Source organism: Ursus arctos, unplaced genomic scaffold (assembly GCF_023065955.2).
Source record: "Ursus arctos isolate Adak ecotype North America unplaced genomic scaffold, UrsArc2.0 scaffold_30, whole genome shotgun sequence".
NCBI classification, from domain to species: Eukaryota; Metazoa; Chordata; class Mammalia; order Carnivora; family Ursidae; genus Ursus; species Ursus arctos.
In genome coordinates this window covers 13,454,465-13,480,177 of record NW_026622986.1, presented here as the reverse complement: position 1 = coordinate 13,480,177, position 25,713 = coordinate 13,454,465, and the positions used below count along the sequence as shown (strand labels likewise).

General features: G+C 36.4%; 2 protein-coding genes and 1 pseudogene across 2 annotated transcripts in view; 1 reads left to right on the top strand and 2 right to left on the bottom strand.

Moving 5' to 3' along the window:
• LOC125280907 (ankyrin repeat domain-containing protein 26-like) overlaps window positions 1–25,713 on the bottom strand; it is a 414,415-nt gene that overhangs the window by 141,475 nt on the left and 247,227 nt on the right. The window lies entirely within an intron of this gene.
• Window positions 1–25,713, bottom strand: part of LOC125281623 (ankyrin repeat domain-containing protein 26-like) — a 45,529-nt gene that overhangs the window by 16,161 nt on the left and 3,655 nt on the right. Inside the window, exons 4-10 of the mRNA XM_057304720.1 lie at window positions 24,539–24,645; window positions 22,907–23,044; window positions 21,191–21,261; window positions 11,234–11,267; window positions 6,946–7,012; window positions 3,696–3,753; window positions 3,411–3,583 (exon numbers count right to left, since the gene is read on the bottom strand). Of these exons, the coding sequence (XP_057160703.1) occupies window positions 3,411–3,583; window positions 3,696–3,753; window positions 6,946–7,012; window positions 11,234–11,267; window positions 21,191–21,261; window positions 22,907–23,044; window positions 24,539–24,645 (648 nt within the window). The remainder of the gene's footprint in view (window positions 1–3,410; window positions 3,584–3,695; window positions 3,754–6,945; window positions 7,013–11,233; window positions 11,268–21,190; window positions 21,262–22,906; window positions 23,045–24,538; window positions 24,646–25,713) is intronic.
• On the top strand, window positions 11,422–12,432 carry LOC113248685 (aminoacyl tRNA synthase complex-interacting multifunctional protein 1-like; annotated as a pseudogene).

Sequence of the window (25,713 nt, the reverse complement as noted above, 5' to 3'; positions counted from 1 at the left end):
ATGCTAGAATATGAACTTTCTCCTTCATGTCATGGGTATCCACCAAATAAGCAGAGATGTTACATCGTCACAAACGTATTTAAAAAGGTCCCTCTGACAGCAATGTAAAGATGAACATAAAGGAACCAAAACCAGAAGAGTATTTCAAAATTATAGGTGAGGGGGTGAATTATGGTAATAAGATATGAAAAATGGTAAGCAGGGACAAAATTCTGAATGTGGTAAATGACTGAATGTGCTAAATTTTTTTTTGTTTTTTAACTTATTTCTTTTTTAAATTTTTGTTGATTGATTGATTGATTGATTGGTCAGGGAAAGAGAGAGAGAGCACAAGTAGGAGGAGTGGCAGGCAGAGAGAGAAGCAGGCTCCCCACTGAGCAAAGAGCCCAACGCAATTCTGGATACCAGGATCCTGGGATCATGACCTGAGCTGAAAGCAGACACTTAACCCACTGAGTCAGCCAGGTGTCGCTTTTCTAATTTAAATTCAATTAATTAACAAATAATGTATTACTGGTTTCAGAGGTAGAGATGTGGTGATTGTTTTTTAAAATTTTATTTATTTATTTTTAGAGAGAGACAGTGTGTGCATGCAGGGGAAGGGGCAGAGGGAGAGGAAGAGAGAGAATCCTCAAGCAGACTCCCTACTGAGTATGGAGCCAGACATGGGGCTTGATATACCAGGACCCCGAGAACACGACCTGAGCCAAGTCAAGAGTCAGATGCTTAACCAAGTGAGCCACCCAGGTGCCCCTGGATATAGCAATTTCGGGGAAGTTTGGAGTCCAGGATTTTTCCTGCTTCAGTGTTTCGTTGGTGCCATACACTAGCATGGGGAAAACAAATGACAGCAGATTACAAAATTCAGGGAAGTGGAAAGGGTCAGAAACGATGTTTTTAATCTGGGACATACCAAATTTGAAGCACCCAAGAGACTTAAGAAGAAAGTTATAGACAAATACATTTGAAGTTGGAAAAAAAATGACATCGCTCAGGAAAATTGAATTAATATAATTATACATATTTAAATATAAATATAACAAAACATAATTGATATAATTAAATAATGTAAACCTACAGGGAATTCTGAAATTTTCAGAACAAAAATAAAGGTAGGGGGAAAAAGCCATTGGATTCAGTATTTCGATTATATACTTCACATTAGTTTCAAGGATAGAAAATACACTTTTATTAACATAGGCAAGTTAATGGGCACCTGGGTGGCTCAGTTGGTTAAGCATCTGACTCTGGATTTTGGCTCAGGTTATGACCTCGGGTTTGAGAAACTAAGCCCCACATCAGGCTCCATATTCAGTGGGGAGTTGGCTTCTCTCCCTCTCTCTTCCTCTCCCTCTTACCCTCTCCCCCCACCACACACTCCCTCTCTCTCGCTCTGAAATAAATAAAACTTTAGGAAAAAAACATACGCAGGCAAGTATTCATCTCTGTAATGAACAGCATTTTAAAGATTAATAAAAAGATTTAATCGCAAAACACCAATTTAAGATTTTATGAGAATACTCCTTTTTAAAAATCAATCTTAAAAGATTTAAATTGTGGAAGAGAAATACTTATGGGATCACAGCATTTTGAGGCATTTTTAAGTACTACTATGATTTATGAAAAAAAAGATAAAACCCCATTTTAAAATTCACATGGTTTTCTTATATGAACTGTGACTAGCAAACTAATAGCTCTAATTTCCTATCTACGAATACAAGACGGTAGTTAAGGACTGGAGAAAGAACCTAGTACTAACAAATTAATAATCATGACCATCCAAGCTGAATGTTTTAAAGACTCCACATACATGTATGATTATCAAGCAGGGCCCAATATTCACATGAGGAAAGAAGAAAGGGACCAAAAAAATCCAATCACCAGTATTTCTGAGTTTCAGATTCGAAAGAATTCGCACGTTAAATTTAACAACTACGTGCGTGCCTGGCTGGCTCAGTCGGAAGGGTGTGTGACTCTTGATCTCAGGGTTGTGAGTTCAAGCCCCGTGTTGGGTACAGAGATTACTCATAATTTTTAAAACCTAAAAAAACCCCAAGAATTAACAACTAGGAATACTAAAGTTTCCTGGGAATAATATAAAATGTATCCACTATTGGAGATACTTGAAAAAGTAAAAATCATCTTCCAGAAATAATTCTGTACACTCTGTTGGCAACCTTTCCTTCCTTATGACTCTACGATGACAAATAGTTCATATTAGAAAAAAACTTATAAATTGTGAGTTCATTCATTCGATGTCTTTGTATGTATCTATTATATGCAGATATAATTAAAAATAAATAAATCAGAATCCAGAAACAATTTTCTCCTTTAACAGTGTTGCAGCTTAAAATTTATTTCATTTACTGGATAAAGATTAAGAACCTCACTTACATAAACAGAAATTTCCGTTTTAATTAATGAAAAGACTACATAAAATGTTTACTTATTTCCTCTCTTTATTCTCAAAAAGATCTAAAACCTGCCAAGATTATACCACACAGTACGTTAAATTAGAAACCACAAGGAAGGGCACCTGGGTGGCTCAGTTGGTTAAGCGTCTGCCTTCAGCTCAGGTCATGATCCCAGGGTCCTGGGATCGAGTCCTGAATCAGGCTCCCTGCTCAGTGGGGTGTCTGCTTCTCCCTCTGCCCCTCCCCCTGCTTCTGTGTGCTCCAGCTCTCAATATCTCTCTCTCACTGTCTCGCACAAAATAAATAAATAAAATCTTCAAAAAAAAGAAAGAAAGGAAGGCAGAAAGGAACCAGAAGGAAGACAATGGCCAAAAATTCAAAATTCATAATAAATCTGATTAAGGTCTAACACAGATTTCACTTTGCATTATCTATAAACACAGATTTTGCTAAATTAAATATGAGATATCACACTTTATTAAAGTTAAAAGGATAAAATTTTCTTCCAGGCTTCATGAAAATCAGCTGTAAGTCATTCAGAAGAGTCTAAGCATTTGTATTACCTGACTTTGTTTTCTTAGTTTGCACTCAAAATAATCTCTACCCTACTTTATAATACAGACTATCTGCTCTCCCTTAGCCCCACTACTGCAATTGTGTTTTTGTAATACTCTCTCTCAACTCTTCAATCTTTACATTCATCTTGCCCTTCTTAAATGAATTCTTCCCCCCCCCCTCATCTTCACCTCCATCTAGCTGTTCTTGCCAGTTGCTTTCTAATTCTTTACTTCCATACTGGCATTCCTAAGAATTGTTCACTCCCACCAACCTTTATAAATCTCAATCCGGTACTTATCTCCCTGTTGTTATTACACTGTGTTCTCTTATGATCTTGAGGACTTCCATTTCTTCCTAAGATTCTTTTCATTATAAGGATCAAGAGGATGTAAGTGAAAAAAAACATCAGGGGAAAAAGTTTAAAACAAAACAACTTACCTTTGTAACAGGAAGGCCTGCTAACGGCATGAGAGGCTTTTTAAGAGTTCTAGGTGATGGAATAGCAGGACAAAAAAGGTCATGCACTTTTGTATCTTCATCTTTATGATCAGAATTATCGTCCGTAAGTGAAAGATTATCGCCTACTGTCATAAGGCCAGGTTTTGTTTCCACTTAGTAAAAAACAAAATAAAGAGTACATGAAAATATCTGTAATTTTGAATTACTGAGTAACACAAGAATGGACAAACAGCAGTGAATAACACAAGTCTTCAAATAGCTTACAGTTCTTGAATTTCTCACAAGCAGCCATTAGGTTTCTTAAGCTTGGTTTGGGGACATTCTAGAACAAAAATTAATAGTTTTAAGGATTGCAAGTATCACATTTGGTAAAATAATCATAATAGTCACTATTATCAAATGAGCACCGCTACACAAAGAACACAGCTTTTGGAATCATTCAAATGTATATTCAAGTCACAGTTCTGCCATTTACTAGCCTACATTTTCTCATGGGGTGAGGATTATGAGAGATTTAATAGCTAGTCCCAAAGTGTTACTTTCCTTACCCCTGATTATCATACAAATTCTTCCTGAACCATTTAAAACTAAAGCTAGCCTACAACCCAGCAACTGCACTACTAGGTATTTCTCCAAAGGATACAAACATAGTGATCTGAAGGGGCATCTGCACCCCAGTGTTAACAGCAGCAAGTCCACAAGTAGCCAGACTATGGAAAGAGCCTAGATGTCCACCGGCAGATGAATGGATAAAGAAGATGTGGCATATACACACAATGGAATATTACTCAGCCATGAAAAAGAACGAACTCCTGCCATTTGCAATGACTTGAATGGAACTAGAGGGTATTCTGCTAAGCGAAAAAAGTCAGTCAGAGAAAGACAACTACCACGATTTCACTCATATGTGGAAGTTAAGAAACAAAACAGACGAGCATAGGGGAAGGGAAGGAAAAAAAAAGATGAAAACAGGGAGGGAGGCAGACCCTAAGAGACTCTTAACTATAGGCAAGAAACAGGGTTGCTGGAGGGGAGGCAGAGTGGGGGGCAGGGAGTGGAATAAGGAGTGATGGGCATTAAGGAGGGTACTTGAATTAATGAGCACTGGGTGTTGTGTGCAACTAATGAATCACTGAATTCTACCTCTAAAACTAAGAATACAGTATATGTAAATTAAATTGAAATTTTAAATATTTTTAAATACATTCTTTACCAAAGTAACCTAAAACACAACTTTGTTCCTAGGTAATTGAAAGCATTATTGATAAAAACCACAAACATTAAGAAATTTAGATTAATTATTTATACTTTAACATGTGTTTGCATGATTTATACTTGCACGAATATCTCTTGTAGGAGAAAATATTAACATTTAGTTTTTAGTAGTATCTTATTCAGGTAAGTTGGAATTACACTTTAAGTTGGTTTTGTTTGTCAAAATGCTAAAGACAAATGATTGTTTAAATCAGTTCCTTCCAGAAAAGAGGAAAAAACTAATAATAAACCTTGTAGGGCAATGATTCATGAATGAAAACCACACTCAGACAACACAAAGCTATAACCAAATATATTGACGATGGAGACAGAAAGAGAAGGACTGAAAGAACAGACTCTAAAGACATGTTTCTGCAAGGAAAAACTGGGTAGGGATAAGTCATTAAAAGAAAAAAGAGTTGGGGGGAGTGAAGAAAAAGGAAAATAATAAGACATGACCAATCAATCAAGCACAAGATTAAGACAAGGAAAAAAAGGAATAATGTAAGTACAAAAAGGTATATGGAAAATATATGTATTTTCCGGAATATGTAAGTATGATTATGGATATACAACAAACAGAAGTCTCTAAAATTTTTTCAATTCCATATTATAAATATATATTGCATTAAATTATAAATATATATAAGACAGAGGCTCTTGTTCATAGTTTATCCCTAATAATACTGACTTTTCTCACTCTACAACTATTTCTTTATAATTACTGTAGTAAAGAATTTAATTTTTTCACTATAGGTTGTTCAATTTGAGGTCATCTATCACTATCTGAAAGCTATAAATTATTACCAGAGAGAGAAAAAATAGAAAAAGAAATGTTTCTAATACATCAACTTTGCACATGGAGAAAGAACTGGTAATGAGAATTCTAAGGAGAAATGGATTCCTTGAAAGGATATATCTAATGGGACATAGGTGGGGTTAAAGAAAATAGTTGGGCATTTTCATCTACAACTCTAAGCTCACAATTAGAGGATACTAAACAATACATTGTAACCTTCCTTCTTATTTATTTCTTTGTTTCCTCAACATAATTCATTTGTGCTTATAAAGCCTAAACATGAAAATAGAATCTAAATTTGAGCCATATTTTTTAAAATTTATGTATTTAATTATGACAAATTATACACATTACATTACTTATAACATTCCATTATACAGAATTCCATCTGTCTGCTCATTTATTCACATTCAAAAAATATTAAATTGCCTCTTCCAAGCAAGACTTTATTCTAGGTGTTCCAAGAGATGCACAATTATGTTTCCTAACATCCAGCAGCATATAATGATGCAGGGGCTTTCAAATGAATATTTAAATAAACATAAAATGAGTGAGATTTTCAGTTTTAGAATCTGATACAAAGGCTACAAGTAGATATTTTTAAAAACTATAATATAAAAGATTTCTGAAATTGGACATTTTACCATAAGGGTATGAAGAGCCTCTGCTTCTAGAGCTGATGATTATTTAAGGCAAAACATGTATCCTTCACTTAGATAAAGAGTTTTAACTATACTCTCCTTGGAATCATTTTGAAAGCACAGTGGAATGCCTTCGCAATATACATGTTGAGAAACAATTTAAATTTCTGAATTTCCACAATTTCTAATATAATTTTAATCTGAATGTAGAACAAAGGATAGAAACAGAGAAAAAAAATCTTCTGTCATAACACTACAGGCTGCCAAAATAAAAAATGTCCAAGAAAAAATATCTGCAATAAATAATTGGATCCACTAAAGATTTCATTTAGGCATTAGTATTATAAAATTCATATTTTCTAGAGAAAGAAAGAAAGAAAGAAAGAAAGAAAGAAAGAAAGAAAGAAAGAAAGAAAGAGGAAGGAAGAGAAAGAAAGAATAAGAGAAAGCAAGCAGCAAGCAAGCAAGAAAGATGCAAAGAGAAAGACAGTCATGATAAGATAATTTAAAATTCACAGTAAGAATCATGAGCCTTGACCAAATGTCATATTTCCACCATTATGTGAAAGCTTTTCCCAATATAATTTTCCTGTCATTATATATTTTCCAGCTCATTTTCTTCAACCTCCACCTTCACTATTTGCCAGAGTAAAAAAAAAGATTTTTCAACTTGTCATATTTCCGTAAAATGGTTTGTTCTGACCAAATTTCCATTACAAACATAAAATGATGACAGGCAGGCCACTGGTAATTTTTAACAGTAAATAATAGACAAAACTAAATTCAGAGCAGGAAAATTAATTTCACAAGAGTACTTTACCTTGATATTAACGTTGCCATCAACTGATGTAGGCCGTGCATTCTCGTCACCACGGTAAATAGAAAGCCTTTAGACAAAAATATACAACAAACCAAGTTCATTAAAAAGAAAAATTGAGTGAAAGGTCAGCTATCTATTTATTGAAAGAAGTTTCTTAATATAATTAAAATTTGGCCTCTGTTTTTATTACTTAGTTTTTATTTTAATTCCAGTAGCATTAACATGCAGTGCTATATTAGTTTCGTGTATACGATATAATGATTCGGCAATTCCATACATCACCCAGGGCTCCTCATGACAAGGGCATTCCTTACCCCCTATCTCCTATTTCAGCCATTCCCCCACCCATCTCCCCTCTGGCAACCATCAATTTGTTCTCTATAGTTAAGAGGCTGTTTCTGGGTTTGTCTCTCTCTTTTTTTTCTTTGCTCATTTTTATTGTTCCTTAAATTCTACATGAGTGAAATCATATGGTTGATGTCTTTCTCTGACTTACTTCGCTTAGCATAATACTCTCTACTTCCATCCATTTCACTGTAAATGGCAAGATTTCATTCTTTTCTATTCCATTGTGTATATATACCACTTCCTCTTTATCCATTCATCTGTCAATGGACACTTGGGCTGACTATTGCAAATAATGCTGTAGTAAACATAGGGGTGCATGTATCCTTTTGAATTGGTGTTTCTGTATTTTTTGGATAAATACCCAGTAGTACAATCACTGGATTGTAGGGTAGTTCTATTTTTAGCTTTTTGAGGAAACGCCATACTTTTTCCCACAGTGGCTGTACCAGTTTGCATTCCCACCAACAGTCCAAGAGAGTTCCTTTTTCTCCATCTTCCGACCAACACTTGTATCTTGTGTTTTTGATTTTAGCCATTCTGATGGGTGTGCAGTGGTATCTTGTTGCAGTTTTGATTTGCATTTCCCTGACGATGAGTGATGTTAAGCATCTTCTTCTGTGCCTGTTGGCCATCTGTATGTTTTCTTTGGAAAAATGTCTGGTCCTGTCTTCTGATCATTTTAAACAGGGTTGCGTTTGGGTGTTGAGTTCTATCAGTACTTCATATTTGTATACTAACCCTTTACCAGATACGTCATCTACAAATATCTTCTCCCATTCTGTAGTTTGCCTTTCGTTTTGTGTATTGATTCCGTCTGTGCAAAACCTTTTGATCTTGATGTCGTTCCAACAGTTTATTTTTGCTTTTACTGCTCTCGCCTTAGGACATAGAACTAGAAAAAAAATGTTGCTACAGCCAATATCAGAGAGATTATTGCCTGTGCGCTCTTCAAGTATGTTATGATTTCAGGTGTCACATTTAGGTCTTAAACCCATTTCTGAGTTTATTTTTCTGTCCAGTTTCATTCTTTTGCATGTAGCTGTTCACTTTTCCCAACACCATTTGTTGAAGAGACTGCTTTTTCCCTATTGGATATTCTTTCCTGCTTCGTCAAGGATTAATTGACCATATCTTATGGGTTTCATGCTGGATTTTCTGTTTTATTCCACTGATCTATATCTCTGTTTTTATGCCAGTACCATACTGTTTGGATTAGGATAGGTTTGTACTATCACTTGAAAACTGCAATTGTGATACCTCCAATTTGTTTTTCTTTTTCAATACTGCTTTGGCTATTCGAGGTCTTCGGTGGTTCCATACAAATTTTAGGACTGTTTGTTCTAGTTCTGTGAGAAATGTCGTTGGTATTTCAATAGGCATTGCATTAAATCTGCAGATTGCGCTGGGTACTGTAGACATTTTAACGATATATGTTCTTCCCATCCATGAGCATAGAATGCCTTTCCTATTCTTTGTGTCATCTTCAATTTCAGTAATCAATGTTTTATACTTGCTAGAGTACAGGTCTTTCAAAATTTGGCCTCTGGTTTTAAATGGTTTTCATTCTCTGTTTTTCCTCCACCTCTCCGAAGACGTGAAACACCTAGTAAAGACCCCGTCTTAGTTCCCATAAGTAAGAGCGACTAGCAAGGAATTCTCTGAAATGTTGGAAAGTTAATCGTACAAAAGTTAACCACAATGAATTATCACCTTACACCTGTCACAATGGTTAGAATCAAAAACACAAAAAACAAGTATTGGCCAGGATGTGGAGAAAAAGGAATCCTTGTGCACTGGTGTTGGGGATAGAAACTGGCGCAGCCACTGTGGAAAACAGTACGGAGGTTCTTTGAAAAATTAAAAATAGAAATATGATATGATTCAGTAATTCCACTACTGGTTATTTAATACTTCCCCAAAGACACGAACACACTAATTTGAAAAGATACATGCACCCCCACGTTTACTGCAGCATTATTTACAACAGCCAAGATATGGAAAAAACCCAAGTGTCCATCAACAGATGTACATCTCTCTCTCTCTCCCTCTCTCTCTCTCTCTCTCACACACACACACACACACACACACATACACAGCAAAAAAGCAAAAAAAAAGGAGGAGATCTTGCCATCTGCAACAATGTAGATGTACCTAGAGGATATTATGCTAAGTGAAATATGTCAGACAGAGATAGACAAATACTATATGATTTCACTTATATGTAGAATCTAGAAAGTAGAACAAATGAACAAACAAAAAACAGAAACAGACCCAGAAATACAGAGAATTCTGTGTGGCCAGAAGGGAAGGGGGTGGCAGACAGACAACATGGGAGAAGGGGAATGGGAGGTTCAGGATTCCAGTTATAGTAAGTCACAGGGATACAAGTACAGCATAGAGTATACAGTCAATGGTACTGTAATAGCGTTACGCAGTAACAGATAGTAGCTACACTTGTGCTAAGCATGGTGTAACATACAGAGTTGTTGAATCACTATGCTGTACACCTGAAACTAACACAACGCCGTGTATCAACTATGCTTCAATTTAAAAAAATAAATAAATATACAAATTTATGTTATTAGTGTGAATACTCTTCCCAGAGAGATTAAAAGATTAAAAATTAGAAGGTCCAACTTCTTTCCTACACAGGTCCTGCCTTATATAAACTAGCAAGACCTTAAAAACCTTCATAGGCACTCAGATACCCAAGAAGAGAGACTGCTATAAAAAATAAAGTCCAGGTAATCGTGCCTCTATTTCCCTAGACACTGCCTAATAGTTTCTTTCTGTGAGCTCCTGAATTTAAGAAACCTGAATTTAAATCTCACACTTATCACTGATCATAGCCAAATAGGTCACTTTAATCTCTTTTGAGTTTCAAATTCTCCATTTAAACAAGCACTTGGTGAGGATGTTAAACATAGGTTGCAGTACCCGAGGGTATTTTGATTCATTCAGCTCTAAGATTCCTTAAAATCCTGAAATTACGTGCTCTTGATGTTGTCTATTGAAAAACAGAGAATACGTAGCTGGCAGAAATAGAAAAAATTAATGCAATAAAAGAAGCACCAAAAAAAGCAGAGAAGAAAGTAAAAAAAAAAAACAATCAAGAAAAGATTATAGAAAAGTCATGGAGAAAAGGAAAAAAGTCTACAAGAAAACGACAAAGCTTCAAAGAACTAGTGAAGGGTACTAGCCTAAAGGGAAAACTAGACTGGGAAGTCAGTAAATAGAGAACCATTTAGAAAGATCCTCTAAATAGATGATAAATTTAATTAACGTAACATGGTCTACACCTAGATTACATATCCTTCACTTCTGGAAAAATCATTCATCTCAAGGACAGCAGACATCACTAAAGCTAAGAACTTGCCTGATTAGGTCTTGCTTATGTAAAAGCTATGTACTGTGGCTATAGGTTACTGAGATCCACCCTAAAATCTTTGATATGTAAAAATAAGAGACTAGTTACCACTGCACTAATTGCCTCTAGTTATCACTAGTTGTCAAATATACTAGGACAAACGCTTGGACTAACCTGGTTTCTTAAGAAAACTCTAAATCTAAGTTAACACATGACTACATTTGACTTTCTGAGTTGATCTGACTAGGATCCGTATCTTAATCCCAGTGCTGCTGAGGAACAGAAGAATGGGTGTGGGAGTCACACAGGTTGACAGTCACATCATGGCTCTGCTACTCATTAACTATGGAATCATAGGTCAATTAATCAACCTCCCTGAACCGCAGCTGACTAATTAATAAAAAATAGGCTATAATAGCACAGCTACTTTGTGAAGCTATTGTAATGACTACGAAAGTAATAAACGTCCAGCACATAATATAGTCTCTAGCCCAGAGTAGAACTCTCCACAAAGGCTTTTCTCTGCATTCCCTCAGTCAACACATAATTTTTAAAAATCCATAAAAATCCTACCTGCTTGATGTGTCTTCAGAACTCTCATCCACCGCTAAAAAAAAAAGGAAAATACATTTTAAATCAACAATAGAAAAATACAAATTAAAAGTATAAGACTGATGATTTATTAAAAAGTATTCCTTTGGAACTGCTCCGGACTGACGCTGCTGGGGTGAGGCTCCCTAGGTTCCTCTGACCACTGATTCATGATTTTCTGTCCTTTCTTGGCAAAAATGGCAACTAATGGTGCTGTTCTAAAGAGACTGGAACAGAAGGTGCAGAAGCAGATCAAATTATTGAATATTTAAAGCAGCAAGTTGCTCTTAAGGAGAAAGCAATTTTGCAGGCAACTTTGAGAGAAGAGAAGAAACTTCGAGTTGAAAATGCTAAATTAAAGTAATTAAAGAATTGAAACAAGAGCTAATTCAGCCAGAAATTCAAAATGGAGTGAAACAAATACCATTTCCATCTGGTACTCTGCTGCATGCTAATTCCATGGTTTTTGAAAATGTGATATAGTCTAGACCAATAACAACTGTTACTTCTGGGGCGAAAGAACAGATAGGAGGAAGAGCAGAAGAAAAGAAGATGAAAGAGAAAATTGAAGTGAAAGGAGAGAAAAAGAAGAAAAAAACAGCAATCGGTAGCAGGAAGTGCTGATTCTAAGCCAGTAGATGTTTCTCGTCTGGATCTTCGAGTTGGTTGTATCATCACTGCCAGAAAACACCCTGATGCAGATTCTTTATATATGGAAGAAGTAGATGTTGGAGAAACAGCCCCAAGAACAGCTGTCAGTGGCCTGGTGAATCATGTTCCTCTTGAACAGATGCAAAATCGGATGGTGATTTTACTTTGTAACCGGAAACCTGTAAAGATGAGGGGAGTAGTATCTCAAGCAATGGTGATGTGCGCTAGTTCACCTGAGAAGGTTGAAATCTTGGCACCCCCTAATGGGTCTGTTCCTGGAGAGCCTGACAAGGAGCTGAATCCTAAGAATATTTGGGAGCAGATGCAGCCTGATCTCTTTACTAATGATGAGTGTGTGGCTATATACAAAGGAGCTCCCTTTGAGGTGAAAGGGAAGGGAGTGTGTAGGGTTCAGACTATGACCAACAGTGGAATAAAATAAAATAAAATGCTTCATTTACTGAACTACATCGGAGAAGACTTTAATAACAATAAAAAGAAATATATTTGTCACTTGTACCTAAAATATAACTGGCTTATTTGTGTGTTATTTCTCTTATAGACTTGACTGGTCTTTTAATCAGGTATATATTGTTTTTAATTGGTTATAGAGACACTACATTTTTACCTATGGTTTTTGCTCCTTTATAATGTAGGAAGGAAATCACCTGTGTTTTGTGATGATTTATTTTTTAGCAGGGATGTTGGTTAACAGATTGTTTTTCTTGATACAATTAGATAACTTGAACTAGAGGAACATTTGGTTTCCTATTTGTAGGCACACAGTACATGAAATTTTAAGCCCTTGGATTTTTAGTATATTGTGTATCTGTATTATAACTGTCGTCTCCTTTTTAGAAATGACTAGTCAGAATTTTTGTCAAGCTTATTAGCTGGTCATATTGTAATAATATTGAAAATGACCAACTGTTGATTCTAGAAAGCCAAACATCATAAAAGCTAGGAGACGTGGCGCTTGAACATTCTTGCTATTGCTCACCAGAGTAATCAGACCTGTATATTTAAGGTGACAATTTTAAGAGAATGAAATTTACAACTGTGCACTGAAATTTTTCTTTCCAAATTGCAAATTAATTAGTAATAAATTTAGAATAACTATAAAGAATAAATATATTGCAAAGTGTTGCCAATGCAGTTTCCAATAAATTGATGTAAAAGAAAAAAAAAAGTATTCCTTTGGGAACACACCTGGAAACCACACTGGAGGGAACATTAACTATACTATTGGTAGGCAGTTAATGCATTAAGAAATCTTACTTTCTCCTCTACGTTTACCAAATGCAAGAAAAGAATGGTATTTATCAAAATATGGTACCTGCAAGTGAATGTTTATAATGACCATGATTGTAACCAAACCCTATGAGACTGACAGAAAATGCTATCATCAGCAGAATCATTATCAGAGACTGACAAAGTCAAACTTAAATAGCATGATTCTTCTGGACTTCCACGACCAGGAGCAGTTAAAAGAGACTGTACTTATTTTGCTGTAACACAGCAGAACTTCTCCAGCACTTCAGCAGAGACTGTTAAGTTTACCATGAAACACCTTGCCATAAAGTTTGGTCTGTAGCCACGGTACTTTGCAGCATTGCAAAACACAGCAAACAGACTCTCTTGTGCCTTATTTCCAATTGCAAGGTGAGTTTGAAAGAGTTAGTGATTTGAGTGTCTGGTTTAATAAAGTATAACCTCTTGAGACTACCTACTTTCATTGCTAGAGAGTCTATCTGGACTCACCTCTTAGACGAGGATGGTACCAATGGTTAGTGCTAGGTAGTAGTACATAATGTCATTGTTCTCAACCCTCCCCATTATGTGACAAATGTCTACAGAAATCACACTTTCTCAGTCCGTAAGGCACATGTCATCAGATCCTACACTGATGAAAAAAAACAGAAAAAAACAAAGGACAAAGGCAATCTTGAATCACTACATTCAATTACCTTGGAATTTTAATGTTTTAAACATCCAAGAAGATACCTACTGTATGATTGCAACTCTTTCACATTCTGGAAAAAGTAAAACTTTTTAAGTTAGGAATTAAGGGTTGCGGCAAAAGGAGGGATGAATAGGCACAGCCCAGAGGACTTTTGAGGCAGTGGAACTCTTCTATGTGACACCACATGGGTGCATTGGGTGTACAACACCGGACTGAGCCCTAATGTAAACTATGGACTTTGGGGGACAAGGATGACTTAATGTAAATGTAACAATGTACCACCGTGGTACACGATGTTGACAACAGGGCAGGCTAGACACGTATGGGAACGTGGGGTAAATGGAAACTCTCTGTACTTCTGCTATGTTTTGCTATGAAGTTGAAAATGCTCTAAAAAAGGAGGCCTATTTATTGTAGGGGGAAAAAAGTATCCATTGAGCCTGCTATTACATGTATTAAAGCAAGATACAGCCACCTTGAGAATCAAGATAAAGACCAAAGTTACAGAATATGGGTATTACCCACCAAACTGAACTATATGAAAATACATAAAGCAAAGAATTTGAATTGCATACTTAGGCAAGAAAATAACTGACAAATAAAAATGAATATTTTATAATTATAAACAGCGATTCACCACAATAGGAAACAAAACTGTATTATCTATATACTTAAAAGTTTCTATTCTCACTTTAAATCAGAAATCATTGTTCAATCTGAGAATCCTAATGAAAGTTTAATCAGATAAAAAAAACAGATTATAATTACCTAATATTACCCTAGTAACTTATGTACAAATAACCTGTTAAATATTCACCAAAAGTCAAAAAAGTAACCATCACTTCAATTTAATATGGATGATGCTCCTGAAATCAGTACCATGTTATATCACCATATTACTTGCTATTAAAAGAAAATCTGAATACAAAGTAAGTCAGGGCTAAAATTCCTTTGCAGAAAAGATTCCATACAGCAGGCCAAAGACTGCCACCGTTAGATCCCACCTGAATGGTTGGCCCTTGGTTGGTATCTGGGAGCCTGGATGTGTGCAATGTTCCCACCATTCCATAACTGCTAAGAGTGGCTGTGCCTAAGTCTTGGTACCAACCAGGTGATTTATCCTGTATACTTGATTTCCTTCTGTGAACCTGGAATTTTGGTATATGCTAGGGGAAAGAAGCCTACCTGACTGTCATTTAAAGAAAACTTCATTTAGTCCCTCTAAGATTCCTCTATTGGCAGACAACGTTTCACATGTGTCATCATAATCTGATGCTGGAGGAATGAAGCACATCCATACGCATAGAAACCTGCACTTGGCTTCCTCTAGACATCACTCCATGCCCCTTTGCTCTGTGCTGATTTTGTTTTGTATCCTTTCACCGTAATAAACCACAGGCATGAGTACAACTATGCTGAGACCTGTGAGGTCTTCTAGTGAATAACCACATCTGGGTGTCGTTTTGGGAGCCTCTAATACAACTGCATAATGTGAAATCTTTATGATTTGGGTTGATGTTTTATACATGATTACAGTCAGAAGGTCATTTCACAGAACACCTTTCCTTCAATCTGTTTTTCTTACTATTTGCCTTGGAGATTTCTATATTTCTATATCCATTTGAATAAAGGATGAAATAATGCTGTCAGAAAATAATGTGAAAAAAGCAACAATCCTATTTTAATCAGGAAAAACGAGAATCCTGATGATTATCAAAATATCCTACAGTATAAAAGTTCCTGTAAAAAAATGAAAAGATCACATAAATGTTCTCCAACTAAATAGGGCTTAATTCATTTTATGGTAGTTTGAATCAATAAGGTAACTGGGATAATTATAGAAAAATATATAACTACTGATTACACACTACTGATTATAGCTTTTTTGTTTCCAGGCTTTTTCTTAATTTCTTATACAATTAAAAACATAATTCCCCTATTAGAGGCAGTTGTTAACAAACTAGTCAAAAAGTCAAAAATTCTCCATCCAAAATATAGGATGTTATCCACTCCACCCTGAAAAGAGTGGGTCTGATCATTAAAGACCAATAGAACTCATTTGGGGGAAAACAAAGTGAATTATCTTATATACATAGATGGCTAAAAACGTGGTAATCTAATTGGCCACATATTGTCGTTAAGCCACAGTTTACCAATTTCTGAAAAAAACAGAAAAGCATGTCACATTAAAAGCGTATCAGATAAAAATTTCTATGTGACAATCCAGAAAATGTTTTCAATCTTGGCAGACCATCATCACTAGCTCTGTCACTGTGGTACATGTACAAAGAAGTTGAGTGTAAGAAACTAAGAAACTATGAGATACACTTTAGATTAGGTAGCCCATTACCTTAGAAGGAAATACACACATATGTCAAACATACATATGGTAGAAATGTGTTCTAATAGTGATAGACTTCAACACAATTTTCCCTAGCGCTTTCTTTAGAGATGAAATTCAGAAAGGAGCCATAAAAGTGGAGATATTAGAAGAAGGCAAATGAAAAGAGGATCAAGAGAGACATCACTAACAAAAATAGTCAGGTATTGACTTTTTTTACTGACACAGAATTTCTAAACTAGTGAGAACTAATATATTCGGCATATCACCTTGTATTTTCTCCTTGGTATTATACCAGTATTCTGCAATAAAATATTTAAAAGAGGTCAGTTTCTCCAAACTGCTGGTCTGTAAACTATTTCTGACCAAAATTTAAAACTGTCAAAATACAGATGCATCAAGATACCATATCAGAGATAGGGCCTGACAGTGGCTTCCTGCCTGTCGCTCCCAGATTCTTGTTTTAGTATTCATCCCAAGAGCATATCAAGGACTTGAGGAAAAACTCAAGTATCTCCACAAGAAACAGGTAAGAAAGACAACACTTTTCGTCACCCTTGACTCTTTGGTTTTGACAATTATAGGAAAATGTTGGCAAGTCTACTCACCAGTCTAGACCATTTTCCCTTGACTCTGTCTGGGTAGATACTAACAAAAAAGTCAGGTAGGACCTTACTTGATGTGTTGTTTTTCCATATTTGGACACAGAAAGTACCAATCATGTAAACAATAGACCCTACAACTCAAAAATTGTTGTTTTGCAAAGGCTACCACCAAAGAGCTTTTAAAAGTTAAATCCAACTTTTTTTTCAGTAATTTTATTTGATACAATTAATAGTCCTCCTTGAAATTCTTTTTTTTAATTTTTTCAACATCACTTCCCCTAATTCCTCTCCTAGGTGTCCCCAGCCACTCCGCAGTCTTCGCTACCAACTCCTACTCCTTTGTCCACCCCTGATAATATTAGTATTCCCAGGGTTTGTTCACTGGCCTTCTCCTCATTCTGTATGTTCTCCATCATGGACAAGCTCAATCTTGGCCCAAGCTATGACTTTGCCTAATAATTCTAATCAGATTATTTCAAATCCGCACCTCCAACCTTGAAGCTCTATCTCCAGCTAGAAACTCCTAGTATTCCATTATCCAATTCCTGAAAATATGCTCCATGGATATTCCATCAAATTGAACATATAGACAAAAACCTGGTCTTCCCTATTCCCACTGCTCTCCTCTCTTCATCCAATAAAGTCCTACTCATTCTTCATGTCCAATTTAAATGCTAGTGTACAATGTGGAAACATATGAATCTTCTTAGATTTCCTCTCTCCCCTAACTTTCCACATTCAAGAATCATGAAATTGTATTAACTATACCTCTTTTCTGTCTCTGCTTTATATTTCCCCTGCCAGAGGCAAAAAAAAAAGGCCACCAACTATTATTGTTATTTCTTAAATGAACCAAAATTTTTTAAGCAAAACGAATTTAGAAAGCGGGCACCTGGGTGGCTCAATCAGTTAAGTGTCTGCCTTCACCCCAGGTCATGGTCTCAGGGTCCTGGGATCGAGCCCTGCATCGGGTTCCCTGCTCAGCAGGTAATCTACTTCTCCCTCTCCCTCTCCCCGTCTGCACCACTTGTGCTCTCTTCTCTCTCTCAAATAAATAAATGAAATCTTTAAAAATATGTTTAATAAAAAAATTGAGAAAGACATAAAGCCTAGAAAAAGAACTACATTTTAAATTGAATAAATTGAGCTTCCTGACTTCTTCAGTATAGTAGGGTGAAAATTTCATACTGGACTGATACTAGGCTAAGGAAATATAAGCTTCCTTTGTCTTCTAATCCTTTTACATGGTTCCTTTCAATCTATCCTCCACATGAGGGTCCAGCAAACTACCACCACAGGCCAAGTCTGACCGGCCATCTCGTGCTGTAAATAAAGTTTTATTGGAGCACAGTCACATCTACTCACCTACATATTGCTATGGATGCTTTCATACTACAATGGTAAATGTAGTTGAGAAACCACACGGCCTAAAATATTCACTCTCCGGCCCTTTATAGAAAAAGCCTGCTGATCCCTATTTTATGCCCTAATTCAAATCCAATCTTATTAGCCTTCTGCTTCAAATTCTCCAATGAATCCCTGCATCAAATACCACTGGCTCCCTCCCCAATAGCCATTCCATATTCTTCATTCTTGCTGGAGAACCACAACTTTATCTGGATATTTATTGTCCCCATACACAAAGAACGTGGCCTCACCCCTGCTTCAAAAGGAGAAATGATTAGTCTAAGCTACTCACAATACCTGATTTACCAGTGACTGGTTTAGGAACAAGCATGTGATATAATCTAGCCTATAACATGTTAGAGGAAATTTACTGCAAGCCTCTGAGTTCTCTTCCTGTTTAAAAGAAACATATAAAGGAAAACAGTCCTTCCAGTCCATGGATATTCTCATGTGAGAATATGCCTGGAGCTGTTGCTAATTAGCCAATCAGAAAAGGAGACACAAAATACTGCCAACCTCAAAGCTGAAAAAGACACAACTGGGATCCTGATGACATCACTACATCATCAAAACAACTCTGGTTCCTATTTTTTTTAGTCACTGTTTTGTTTCAGTTTTTTTAGATTTATTTATTTATTTGAGTAGAGAGAGAGAGAGAGAGAGAGAGCGTGCAAGAGAGAGTGCACGAATGGGGGAAGGGCAGAAGAAGAGAATCTTCAAGCAGTCTCCATGCTGGGCACGGAGCCCAACGGGATGTGGGGCTTGATCTCATGACCCTGAGATTGTGACCTGAGCTAAAACCAAGAGTCGACGTTTAACTGACTAAGCCACCCAGGTGCCCCATTTTAGTCACTATTACAAGTCACCTACTATTTGCAGCTAAGAGCATTCTACCTAATTTCCCAAGGTCTACAGGGTAAGATCTACTCCTTTCCATAGTACCAAAAAACTTTCATAAGCTTGCCTTAGCTAAGTATTCACCTCATTCCAACCATTCCCATAGCACACTTTTAATACCAACAAAACTGAACTGCTCATAAATCTTCCAAAGTTCACTCGTACATCTTAGCCTTTGCACTGCTGTTCCCTCGGCAAAACATGTAATCTTGACGGATGTTCCTCCTGCCAAACATCGTCTTTCTGCCTCTTTACCTGGCAAACTTACTACTCAGTCTGCATACTTACCTTAAATTCGACCCACTCTCCTAAAACTCTAATTCCTCATGTGGACTTACAGTATCTGGAACATATTAAATAGCACTAAAAAAATAACAATGATAATTATAAGCACTAGGGGACTCTGGCACATAGTAAGCGCTGAATAAAGTAAATAATAAAAATTACAATGGTAATAACAAACTCCTGGAGGGCGGGGAGTGTGTTTTTTGAATGTTTGTATTCTACAACATCGGAATAACACTTAGGAGCTAAAAGACACTTGATAGCTATTTGTTAAGTGAACAAATGAAAATGAGTAAATTGCAAAACCAAACCAACCTACAGAATTTCTTTAACAAAAGGCTACTAAGTTAAAGATTTCTTCATACGTTTCAGATTGTACAATGCACTAGGTGACACACCCAGGGAGCAATGGTAGCATTTTAGTTATTGCGAACCATTTTTGTGCTTTTATTATAATCCGTTGAGCCTCAGTTGCCCCATTTGAATATTTATTATGCTAATGTTTTGACTAATGGCAACAGAGTATCTTGTTCTAACAAAATTACGGTATCGTGACAATTATGCAACAAACAGCAGAAAACATTGTTCTAATGAAGTCAACATCTCATTCTGTTTCACTCCTGAGAAATGAAGTTGTTAATGGTGAGATATTGTTGACACAACAATACGTAAAACAACCTATGCTTCTCGACAAGGCATTTCTTTTCTGACTTCTGTACCATAGACAGTTACCTTAAAAACACACACACCCACACAAAAACAGTCTCATTGGTATTGCTACACACTAGCTAAGTTTTGCAGTTCTTATTGTTTGCCATTTGTCTACAGTACCAGGATGGTACTGTGGAGTTCCCAGTTTGAAGGATAGCTCCTTTTTTAATGAGACAAATCACTAGGTCATAATATTTACTCAATGCATTCTACTTGTAAAAATTGAAAGATCCATTTTCATAACAAGTACAATTTGTTATAATATGCTTATAGAGGAAAGATAAAACATACTAACTTAAAAATCTCTTTTTCTTATTTACACAAAGATATCATATGGGATTTTAGGGGTCATAACTAAAATAATGAATTTCTTTTCAGACAATACTGCCTCATATTTTAAATTACCTACAATTGACTTTTGTTGTTGTTGTTCACATTGAGGTACTTTATGTTTTTTTATTCTGTCCAGTTAGCCAGCTTACAGTACATCATAAGTTTTTGATGCAGTGTTCAGCAATTCATTATTTGTGTGTAACACCCAGTGCTCATCACTACACAAGCCCTCCTTAATACTCATTACCCAGTTACCCCATCCGCCCACCCCCCTTCCTTCTTTAGCCCTCAGTTTGATTTCCAGAGTCCAGTCTCTCTCATGGTTTGTCTCTCACTCTGATTTCTTTCCATCGTTCATGACAGTAATACCTACAATTAACTTCTTAAATAATTCTGAATACTAGAATATTAAGAATGAAAAAAAAAAATAGAGGAGTCTGGGTGGCTCAGTTGGTTAAGCATCCCCCGACCCTAGGATCAAGCCCCACATCAGGCTCCCTGCTCAGCGGATTACCTGCTTCTCCCCCTCCCTCTGCCTGCCACTGCCCCTGCTTGTGTTCTCTGTCAAGTAAATAAATAAAATCGTTAAATAAATAAATAAATAAATAAATAAAATACATATGCAATTTACACATTGGGTTGGTTTGTTTCCTTGTTTTCCATTGCTCTTTCATTATCAAAACTTCCTTACTCTGATTTCATCTATGTTAGGACCACCAAAAGTAATTCACTCTGAAAAGTCTTACCTGGGTTCCTATTTTGTGAACAATTTTTAGCTCTTATTGCTTCTCTATGTTCGGCAATTAGCTGGCGAATGCTACGTATAAAAAAAGGGTGATAAGCAATGTTACTATTTTAATACTGATATGAGAACCATTTACCACATATATCATATTCATGAGTATTTCAAATAATATCAGAGCTAATATCAAAGCTTAAATTACCCCATATACTTCAAATTTGTAAGTTCTATAAACTTTTATCAACCATGTAATTAAAGGAGAAAAACAAGTAAGGTGAACCGGTCATGAGGTGAGGGCATTATGGCTTAGTAAATTAGAGTCAGCTTGCCATAATGGAATGTCTTGAATTCAGAAGTCCTAACTCTATAACCAACAGTTATTTGTTCTAGGATAAGCCACTTCTCTTTGGCTCAAAGTCTTCCTCTGTAAAACAGGCATCTTGCTCCCTTACTTACAAAGTTGTTAAGAGGATTTAATGAAATATTATACCCAAAACATGGCCTCTCGGGAAAGGTGATGCCTGCTCCTACGGGAAGGGCAACATGAGAACTTTCATCACCTAGTAAGAAAAGGCACTCCACAGGGTATAAAGCAGGCTTGGGATATAGGGCTAGTAACAAAGGAAAAAGGAAAGTCCAGTCTCTTCCTGCAGCATTATTTGAACCTCTTTCACAGCTTCGAATGGTCCCGACTATCATCTGCTAGCGGAAAAGACAAGCAAAATCCTCAAAGGGTAATTCATCATGAAGGTCTGGGCTAACATATGGGCTTCATGTTAAGGTTTTGGGGTGTGAAGGGAAGGGTGTGTGTGGCTAAAGCCAGGAGGCTCAGCTGCCAGAACAGGTTGCTGGTGCTTTGGAACAGCAGCTGAGCATATAAGCACACGTAGTAAACTAAAAAAAGTCGGAACTTTGAAGTCTAACTGTGGATCACCATGAACACTGAGGAATGTGGATCATGCCCTTGCTGGGAGCAAAGGTCAATCCTGGCCCGACTGCAGAATCAGTTTCAATAGCAATGCTGCAGCGATAGACTCAGAGGAAACAAGGGAAGGATAATAATGTCCTTTTTTCCCTCCAAACGACCTGTGAAAGCGGATGGTCTCTTTGGTCTTAGGGAACTCCTTGGGTTCTCGGAAAATTCAAGGGGGGAGTATAGGAGATAGCCCTCAAGGGAAAGTATAGGGTTTTCTACTACACTGAACATCTCAAGACCCACGTAACTAGTTCGAAAAAACAAAGATGTTGGGGTGTCTGGGTGGCTCAGTCAGTTAAGCGTCTGCCTTCACCTCAGGTCACGGATCGAGCCCCAAGTCAGGCTCCTGGCTCAGCAGGGAATCTGCTTCTCCCTCTGTCCCAACCCCGCCCATGCTCGCTCTCAAATAAATAAATAAAATCTACAAAAAGAAAGAAAAGAGAAAAAACAGAGATGTAATATTATTTGTACCCCATGCATAACGGTTATACTTGCAATGAAACAGGAACATTTAGGATCCCTAAGGATAAAGGTCTCAATAGTGCTGAGATAAAGAATTGTGTACCCATTGCTACTTGTAACTAGTCTAGCCTGTTTCTTGGTTTCTGGCAAATGACGTGGGCCAACTCTGTGCCATCCCAAAAGTGCCTGAATCAAACTATGAACTCTCATGTTATGTAAGAACTAACAGTTAAATTATTTGAAACTTCAGTTTAGTAATAACATTTTAATGTAAACACTTACACATTAAAACCATTAATAGTAGCATATTCTTCTGCAGTCCATCCCCATTCAGCTTCCAAAGAGATATTAATACCTTTCTGAAGAAGAAGCTTGACTATATCTGTACATTCATAAGTTACAGCAAGCATGAGGGCTGTTCTAAAATGACAGAGAGATAACTTCACCCTTAGGAACTTAAGAGTTATTTAAACTGCTAATTTGATATATTTTATCAGGTTAATATCTTGCCTGCCAGTACAGAATTAACCATTAACATTTTCAAGTGTTCACCTTTGTAAATTACCTCCATGGCTAAAATGAAAGGACAAAAAAGGAGCCTCTTTTCCCACTCGGGTAGGGTAGAAGTTGCTATTTTAAAGTCCTTGGATGAACAAAAAACTATGCTGAGGTCACTTGTCTGAATAGGTGAAGATTTTAAAAAAGAATTCCCCATTTCTTTCTCAATCTGATACAGTGAACTTCTAAGTCATCTAGAGGCCAGGTCCGTATAAAAGCTATTTGCGTGGGCGCCTGGGTGACTCAGTCATTGAAGTGTCTGCCTTCAGCTCAGGCATGATCTCAGGGTCTTGGGACACAGCCCCAAGTCTGGCTCCCTGCTCTAGCCCCTCCCCTGCTCATGCTCTCTCTCTCTCAAATAAATAAAATCTTTAAAAATAAAAAAATTAAAAAGCTATCTGCAGTCTTAAAATAACAGTGTTCATAGTAATGGTAACAAAATAGTCATGCTTGCAGTTATGGATGCTAGGATAAGCCTGTGGTAGGCACTAAATTAAATGCTATCTATATAAAATATTATTTACACACAACCACCCTTGAAGGATATATGATTATCCTCCTTTTCATATCAGGAAATGTATCTGGTGATGATGAGTAATGTGTCCAAAGTCACACACCCAGCAAGTAGGAAAGCTAGGAATTAAACCTACTCCTGTGTCAGTCTAAAGCCCATCTCTTTTCTCTTTATCACCCACCTATGATTTGTCCTCATTAAAGGAAAAGTCTATTCAATTACCGTTATCGTTCGTCCTTCTACCCTTACCAATGAAAAAAACAACAAAAATATATATACTGAACATGAAAAAGGATGATGAGCCCATAGTATCTGGTAATAGTAATTAATAATCACTCAGGGATCATCTAATATCAATATTCTTTTAAAAAAAGCATTTTAAAACAAAGAGTCATTCAACAGACAAAACAACTCCTATTTATGTTTAATATGCATCTTTTAAGGAAAATATATATGAAGTAGAAGTTTCAAAAAATACTATAAAAGGGTTAAAAAGTTCAAAATTGTGTCATAAGTAAAAGAAAAGTTAGGCGTCCACACTTTATAAAGCTAGTAAAACTAATATGAAACCCTTTTAGCTAATATAAAATCATACCAAAAAAAAAGGCTGCAAATGACATCAGTTAATAATATGAAGGAATATAAATTCTGCCATATACTGTTCTTCATGTTGCCCCAACAGAATAATTGCTTTATGCCTAACTAATGTCATGTTGACATTTTCACTATATAATTATAAATTAATCCTCTTCTTATTAAGTTAATCTTTCTGACTTGAGTAATTGTTACCACTCTAGAACAATATACAGTTTAAAAAAAAAAAAAACCCAAAACTACTGTACCTGTTATATATATCAATTGCATGTATATTTGCTCCTCTTTCCATTAAAAACTCTACTACTTGCTGTTTGTTTCCAGCTACAGCAACTAAAAATGGTGTGAGGTCTTCCTGTAAACGTGCAAAAGCAATTTATACTTTACAAAAGTACATATTTCCATACTGAATTTTAAAACTTATAAAGGATCCTCTAAACTTAAACATATAACTTGGAAAGTACTCTCACCCCCTGTGCTTTCACCAGCTCCGTCTTCTCGTTAAAATACCCCTTCTCAGGGGGCCTGGGTGGCTCAGTTGGTTAAGCATCTGCCTTGGGCTCAGGTCGGCTCAGGTCATGATCCCAAGGTCCTGGGATCCAACCCCAAGTCAGGCTTCTTCCTCTCTCTCTACCCACCCCTCTGCTCGTGCTCTCTCTCCCACTCTCTCCCTCAAAGAAATAAATAAAATACTCTTTAAAAACTAAAATAAATTAAATTAAGTAGTCCTCCTCCACCCCTTCAACAGCTTCACTGCAGTCATTCTCCAAAACTCACTTCAAATATTGACGGGTTCCAAGAATCTTGGCTTCTATCACAGTATTTCTCATGGTATACTCTAGTTATTTTATCGCACCCCATCTAAACCAAGAGCTTCTTGAGGAAAGGGATTATTTTTTATCTCTGTATCTCCAAACTCTACAACATAGCAGTAAATGTTTTAAGTATTTTTATTGAGTTAACAACCTAAATGATTATCTCTGGAGTAGTGTTCCTTAAATTATATTCCAAAGAACATATTCTTTGCTGGAAGGTAAGTACTGTGCCCCAATAGAAAGATTCAATGATCATCTATGTTTGAGAAATACTACAAAACTGCACTACATACCTACCGCAAAAGAAATCCATTTAAGTTTGCTTATCCCCATTTGACAATACTTTTTTGTGGCAAACATTAACATTTGAGAAATTAGAGTTTGAGGGATATAGTTTTGAGAGCTTTTCAATAAAGGTGAAGGTTTTCTCCAGGTTATACAAATGTGCTTGATTCTCTTCTGTCAATGGTATCAGGATCCCAGATGTCAACATAAAGCACTCTTTATGTCAACATAAAGCTCCAAATGGGTCACTAAGGAGATGGACTCTGAATTAAAAGAGAGCTTTGGGGCACCTGGGTGGCTCAGTCAGTGAAGCATCTGCCTTT